At 36.9% G+C, this 7,693-nt stretch overlaps 2 protein-coding genes across 8 annotated transcripts in view; one reads left to right on the top strand and one right to left on the bottom strand.

Moving 5' to 3' along the window:
• TCERG1 (transcription elongation regulator 1) overlaps nucleotides 1-2,379 on the top strand; it is a 65,515-nt gene extending 63,136 nt beyond the window's left edge. For 5 of the 7 annotated variants that reach the window (XM_072630658.1, XM_072630661.1, XM_072630660.1 and 2 more), the window contains 2 exons: nucleotides 27-127; nucleotides 1,320-2,379. In XM_072630658.1, coding sequence (XP_072486759.1) covers nucleotides 27-127; nucleotides 1,320-1,521 — 303 coding nt within the window. In that variant the 3' untranslated portion in view covers nucleotides 1,522-2,379. Of the gene's footprint in view, nucleotides 1-26; nucleotides 128-957; nucleotides 1,057-1,319 lie in introns of those variants that run through there. The other 2 variants (XR_011971934.1, XM_072630663.1) reach the window with 2 other exon arrangements.
• A 3,480-nt stretch (nucleotides 2,380-5,859) lies between these two features.
• Nucleotides 5,860-7,169, bottom strand: GPR151 (G protein-coupled receptor 151). Its single transcript, XM_072630665.1, has one exon. The coding sequence runs from the start codon at nucleotides 7,072-7,074 to the stop codon at nucleotides 5,860-5,862; it is 1,215 nt and encodes a 404-aa protein (XP_072486766.1). The 5' UTR covers nucleotides 7,075-7,169.
• Between the last annotated feature and the right edge of the window lie 524 nt (nucleotides 7,170-7,693).

Raw genomic sequence — 7,693 nt, forward strand, 5'->3', positions numbered from 1 at the left:
TAATGTTACTAATTATCTTCTTACAGAAAAAACAAAGGGAATTTGAAGAGTACATCAGAGACAAATATATTACTGCCAAAGCTGACTTCAGGACACTTTTGAAAGAGACCAAATTTATAACATACAGGTGTGTGCAACAAATTCTTTCATATCAATGACCATTTTGTCTTTACTAGTCCTTACTGAACAGGCCAAATCAAACTCCATTCACACACATGTTGACATGTTAAGTTTTAGGAGTAAGAGGTCAGATGCTCATAACTGGATCCAATAACTGTGGGCATAATTTTTTTTTTCTTTTTTTGGAAGAAAGGGCCCAGATACTCATTCTCATTTTGTCTAGCCTCACTCCCTCCCACCCAGCCAGTGTCTTTAAAAAGTGATCTTTATTTTTACCCAACAGTTTTATCTCTTGCATTCAACTACAGTATGAAAACCACATCCCATGAAGTTACTTCCCCCCCACACACTCTTTATGAAGTAATTTCTTCTCCCTAAATTATTCAACATAGCTGAAACATTCTAAAGCTATAAAGTCATCAGTTTAGTTTCAACAGAACATTTTTTTTTCAGGAAAACAGTTTTCTGAGTTTATTAAAATGAATACATAAGATGTAAAATCAAAGTCTTAAATTGGATTATTCTGCAGCGTGCTCAGTTCTTTTTTCTTCCCCGATAATTGTTATCAGTAAAATACATTTTACATTGATTTAGAAATCAGTATGCAGAGAAGCATTGTTGTACTTATGCTTCTACGTGGCTTCCTTCAAAAAAATTATTTGGAACGTGATTTAAGGGTACATGCATGGGAGGATAGGTAGTGCTGAGGGTGTGGTTTTTAGGTATTTTGTCATTTGATATGGCTTTTGGACTTTTTGGTCAGGGTCCTTAATGTTTTGCATCAGCTTGGGCTTTTAAATTAGATGTGAAGTAAGACTTCTTTCTACATTTTTATAGTTAATTTAGTGAAAGATGTGAAAGTGAAAGCTTGTGAAAGATGCTGGGATTGGCAGCCCCGCAGACTGAAGTCCTCTGTTCATCCACAGAACAGGTACAGCACGGGCAAGATTTACCCACCCACCCTCAGCCCTGATCTGGAGGGACCACCACTAGGGGTGGGAGGGTAATTCAGCTTCTGAGGCCCTTTCACTCCTTGAAGTCTTTGCTGAGATGACCTACAAAGGTGACCACTGCAGTGAAATTTTTCTTTTTTTAAAATATGGAAACACAATTAGGAACTAGACTGACATCGCCAGCTCATTTCTGAAAGGCCTGTGGGCAGCAGTCAGTAATTCTTGGGCTTTTTTCTCTTATTTCAGATCCAAAAAATTAATCCAGGAGTCTGATCAGCACTTGAAAGATGTAGAAAAGATTTTGCAGAATGACAAGCGATATTTGGTACTTGACTGTGTGCCAGAGGAGAGGCGTAAACTTATTGTGGCATATGTCGATGACCTGGATCGACGAGGTCCACCTCCACCTCCAACAGCCTCAGAACCTACAAGGAGATCAACAAAATAATTCTGACATAACTCTTCACACCAAGGGTATCTATTAATTCAAAATGCTTGCATGAGCCACCTGTCAGATTTTTACGTAAACATATATGAGTCAACCTATTACAAAATCATCTGAAGAGCGGAGGAAGGAGCAGCATTTGTGAACATGGTTTTTGAACAAAGAACTCTGGAAATATTTATGCTTTTCTTTATGTGGCATGACTGACATACATACTCAAACATCCAGACTGTCTCTAGTAAATATAAAAGCTTGAAACTAAAGATTTTCCTTATATGAGATGTGGAAGTCAGTGATTTTTGGTGACATTCTTCCTAGCAGTGTTACATATGCAAGACCTGGGGAGTGGTTTATGGTCTGAACTTGTAAGATACAAGTGCCACAAACTTGGAGCAAACCCAAGTTGTTTTTGTAAAGCAGATAAAAGAAAAACATTGTTAATTGAATTCTCAGCTGGCAGAGACTAAGAATATTGTAATGCTCTTGCTTTTGCCCCAAGTCTCTAGAGACCAGTTTAGTTTGATTTTGTTCACAGATGTGCTTTGATTATCCCTCTGAATTATAGGCAGAAATCTGGTTGCTTTGTCTAAGTGAAGATTTTTCTGGTAATTTCTTCTTGGATATGGAAACACAGTCAATTACAATGCTTACCAGAACAGGACGGTTGTATAAACACATTTTTATTCACCATAGAAGTATCTATATCAGTTTCTGGATTAGAGAGTTAATTATCCTTCTGGATAATCCTTGTAAACTATACTCCTGTTTGAATGTTAAACTTGTGTTTCTAAAGTTTAATTTTGAAATGTTTGAATTGTTCAGTTTATGTATTTGAACTACAATAAACCAACCCTTTTTATATGTGGATTGTATATGCTTAATGTTAAATAATCTGTAAAGAAAATTTGTTTTAAAATTTGCTCTTAAAAGCAGAAAATGGAATCTGCACAAATGAAATCTGCTTTACAATTTTTGATATTGCATATTTTTTTTAAAGCCTTGAATGCATCTTTTTTTTAGAGCTTTGAATGTGTTATGGAATTATTTGCAGTGCAAAAAGGAAAGGGATTTGAAAGGATTCTTTTTGTGTTCACTTCCTTCAGTTCTATCTTACTTGTGTCACATAGTAAGCAAAAACTTTGTTTTTGCTTTTCTTACTTTAATTGATGCTTTAGGCATTTCATGGCAGTTCTTTCACTGTATCATGCATACTTCTGTAATACTATCACTCTTTGACTCCTTGTCACTTTTTAGCTCTTTTGTCCCATCTAAAACATTATTTTCTTCTGCATTGTTTCCTCTTGGGTAGGTGAAGGGGAGTATTGTTTCTATATGTGGTATTCTGAACAAGGTGTTTATTTAATTTCCCTTATCATTTTGCCATCACTGCTACTCTCCCCAAAGCCCACTTTAAAGGAAAATGTGCCAGATCTAGACTTATATATGTATGTTTATGTGTGTGTGTGTATGTATGCGTATATATACACACACATATATGTTACCTTCTCCAGTGCCTACCACAGTACCTTGCACATAGTAGGTGCTTAATAAATGTTTGTTGAGTTGTATCAAATTATATCTAGGTATAATATTTAGATGCACATAGATGTATGTATAATTGTATACATGGAATCAACTATATATCAGACTAAGCTGGAGCTTCTTAAATTTGATACAGTATTTAACTAGGTTGTTTTTTTCTCCCTTTATTTTGCAGTTCACTTCTGCAAATTAGTTGAGTAATGTTGAGTACTGTGAGGAGGAGTGAAAATGACCATTTTCAAAACTGGAGGAATTTCTCTGCTATGATAGAAAATATTTAACTGTCCTAGGGAGATTTTTTAAAGTTTTACTAGTCTGTCTAAAAATTTTTGTCATGACTTTGAATTCTACAAAATGCTGTTTGCTTGGTCATTGTTTTCCTCCTATGTCACAGTGACATTTTTGATACAAATGGGCTTGGTGACATTTAAGTAATTATGTCTTGAAATATTGGAAGGATTATTTACATAGATTGGGAATCAGTATGTATTAGTGCAAAAGCCCCAAAGCCCAAGTTCCTTTTTTGTAAGGTATAAGAACTGAAGCATGGGATATCAAAGCTGGGACTGTATAACTGATGCTTAATAAGAAGTGTTCAGTTAATTATCCTTCCTACATGTGCATCTTGAAATGATGTGTAGATAGCAAACTCTGTATTTTGACAAGACTGAATATATAATTTAAATTCTTTTTGATAATTTTTTGTGCCAGAGACAAGGTCAACCCTGCCTGAAACCAAAAAACAAATAAACCCGTTTTTGCCAAATAACAGTTTTGATTTGACAACATAAGAATAAGAGACTTGGAACAACAGATACCTATTTACTGAGAAAATTGAAATAGATACAGTATGGCATGTTTTTTATTCACAAGTAAAAATGAACATCAACAGTATCATCTTAGATTCCATATTTAAGGTTCATTGAGACCATAAAACAGAAATTAACAAAATTTTTAATAAAGTATTGAAAGTTACTTTATTTGTAGGATACATGCATCACTAAACAATTCTTTGGGCCCTTGGGGAAAGTAGTACTGCTGTGAGTTATATTTCTGTGGTCCCATGAGCATGGTGATCTTTTAATGATTCAGTTGTAAGGTAGGGGTAAATATAAATAACCCTCTCCTTCACTTAAGCATCTATAGTATAAGTAAGAAACCCCACAAATTTTCACTTATTAAAAAAAATGCTTTTCTCTCCACAGTGTCCTCCTACATACTCCAATTTCTCTATTCTACCTCTGCCCTCTCTTTTTGCCTTAAGACATTTCTGAGGGAGCCCTACAATGAAAATATTCTTAGAAACCCCATTAGAATTCTGGGAACAAAGGTAGCTAGTCCCAGTAGATGCTTTATGTGTTGTAGGAAAAATGATGCATTTATAATTACCATGCATGTGGGAGATAATATTTAATCAGTTATAAAGTTCTGGACTAGTAAGGTACCTAATATTGGTATTTTCTTATATATCTTTATGGGGACAGAAAAGTCTGACAAGTGTTGGGGTTTCTTTTCCAATATTTTCTATCTTCTTGCCTTTTCCTACTCCATTGTCATTGCATTTTTCAGTTTCTGTCCCTTTATTGAACCAAGTTTTCTGCCTGTCTGTATTCCTTCTCTTCGCTGTTACACACCCACCACTGCTGTCATTTGGAGAAACTGTCTTGTTCTAGATGTTAAAGTGAGCATAGTCAATATCATGGGTTAAATTTGAAGCCCTAGTTTTATAATTGGTCATGCATTTTGAGAAGAGTCATCAGACAGGGAGAAAACAAACTTTTCCACCCCTGGTAGCTACTGTAATAGTATCCATACCTTTGATTCTAAGAGGGGTCCTGATATAAGAGTAGATAGTGTTAGAGATACTTTCAAAGTCTTTAACTGGTAGGATAAGAACTACATCCTAGTTTTCTAGCAGTAATAATAATAGTATTTTTATAGCACTTTAAAGATGCAAAGCACTTTACACATATTTTATCTCAGTTGAGGTGTTAAATCCTATGCTTTAAACCTGAAGGATTTTCAGGTTTTAAGTTTGGTGAGGTGGGAGTGACACCTCTAAGGAGAGCCACAGAGTTCTGTGTTTTCCTAAAAAGAACAACCACAAAATGTCAAATTACATAAGTGATTTCAAATTACCATGAACAGTAGGAAAAATGTTAGTTAATTTCTAGTGTCTTAACTTTCTTGTAGGTAGTTGGTTAGTTGACTTTGCCAGAATTAAATAAAACTTGTTTGTTTATGCTTTGAAAATAACTGAATTCTGAATGTTAAGTTCATATTTTGCATTCTGATTGTATAAAGCATAAATTAATTTGAAACCATAAATACTTTAAAATTGTTTAGTGGATTGGCCTCCTTAGTGCCAAGGAAGACAAAGTAATGGATTCAGGTCTATGTCATCTAGATCACAGTTTTGTGTGAAGAGCCACAGAATTCATTCTATTCTCCAACCAGCTCTCCTGTCAGCTCCATGTGTTAACAAGGGAGACAATGGGTAAATGGCATAGCATAAACTCCTAACCTCTAATGGAAAAACAACTTTAGATACATTATACTTGAAAAAAATTATTTAAAGTAATCTAAACACCATAAATATTTCTACTAATGTAAGGTTATTCCTACTTACTAGAAATATGATTTTGGAAGCTTTGACAGCAGTATGTTTATTGAGCACAACCAAGAGCAAAGATAGTATTACTGGATTTTTACCTAGCAAAATCTTGAGAAATATTGGTAAGCGACAGTATAACAAATACAATAAATACACATCTTCACTTGGCTTTGGAACTTGTAATTTCATTTACTACAACCTGCAATCCCAGAATCATCATGTTCCCAGGGGATAGGATCATTGTCTTGCTCAGAAGGGACTATGTCCCTTTCATGCCAAAATTGTTCCACATCGGGTAGAACAGGAATCTCCTTATTTGTTTTCTCCTCACCAGAGGGGGACGATCCAGGCTTCTCTTTGTCTGGTACAGATGGCAGAGGCTCTTGAGATGGGACATTTTCTGAAGTGATCTGTGAGTTACCAGCTGGTGTTCCTTGACACTCCGGGTCAGGTAGAGGTTTTTTTGATGTCAGCCATTTCCAGAAATCTTTGAAACCTTTGAATTCCTCAGACATTACTAAAAAAATCAAGGGGTTTGCAGAAGAGATGGAAAACATAAAGACTTGAGACAAGGCTATAAAACCTTGAGGTGGAACAGGGCTTCCTGTCTTTAGATGCCATACCCACAGCCAAGTTATCCATTCTGGTAGCCACATGATGGCAGAGGTTATAGCAACACTTAACAACATCATTGTGAGTCTCCTGGATCGGATCTGGTTTCTTAAATTTTGAGTCTTGGTTCCTCTGTGTTGGTACCGGCAATAAGCCTTCCAAAAATAGATCCCAGCAAAGAGCAAAGGAAGGCAAAATACAAGGAGAGGGTAGAGCTTACCGAACATAGAAGTGAATTCCTGGGCCAGAGCTGGTACATCCATGATACACATCTCTATACCTTCGTGGTACCTAAGGGTACTAAAGAACCATTCGGGCAAGGGTAGGAGGCAGGCTATGGCCCAGATGACAACAAGCACTGTCCATATTGTGCAATTGTTAACATTCACTTGCTTGGCTGGGTTGCTTACATACATGTAGCATGCCTTTGCCACCACAACAATTGTAAGACTCTTGGCTGTCATGCACGTGTGTGTGAACCAGTCAGAAGATTTGCAGACAAACCATCCCATATCCCAAATGCCTTTGGAGTATGCTGCTGCCCGCAGGGGTGCAGAAAATAGCAGAAGGAAGAGATCAGCTAGGCTTAGGTTTAAAATCAGGGAGTTGATCATGGATGATTTTCCTTTCCAAGCTCCGTGTAAGAGGATGCCAATCACACACAGGTTCCCTGCAAAGCCTACTAAACAGATTGCCACCAAGAAAGCAGGAATGATGGATCTCCAGTCCTTGGAGTCAGAGGGCTGATAGCCACCTGCAAAGTGGAGTCTTGCTAATGAAGTGTTCATGGTGCTGAAGTTGGAGTCGGCCGAGTCTGCTGCTAGCACAATCTTTTCTGTTAGGAAATCTCACTTGTCAGCTAGCCCCTCCTACAGATGTGGGTTCTTGAGCTCTTTTGCACAGGAAACATTCTTTCGTCAGATTTATCTAACACCACCCATTCAAGGCTCCCCTCATCCTTACTCCCTGTATTTGACCCTGGAAGACATTTGAATCAGAGCTTGTCTGACAGCTTCATGCTATAGCGTGCTCTACCTGCAGCTCCAGTGACTGACGTTCACCATTGGGAGCAGGTTGGTTTTTTCTTATTAGCAAGTCTTAATAGATTGCGTTATCAGTCCTGTGGAGTCATTAAAGCAGGCTCTTCATAAATGATAGATAAGACATGTTAAGCATATATGATATGGGGCTGCTGTGAACAATTAATCCATTTATTTGGTGAAAGCTGTAAAAGCCCCAGGATCAGTAAATGTTAACTGACTTTACATGCCCTAGTCTTTTAGACTAATACGTTCTGCTTTCTTTCCACAGAAATGAGCTTATCCCTATCCCTATTGCCAGGCATCTGGATCTAACCAGTTACATACATAGAACCCTTCAATCAAGTAATAGAGTCATGAAGAGAGT

Source organism: Notamacropus eugenii, chromosome 1, assembly GCF_028372415.1.
Source record: "Notamacropus eugenii isolate mMacEug1 chromosome 1, mMacEug1.pri_v2, whole genome shotgun sequence".
Classification (NCBI taxonomy): Eukaryota; Metazoa; Chordata; class Mammalia; order Diprotodontia; family Macropodidae; genus Notamacropus; species Notamacropus eugenii.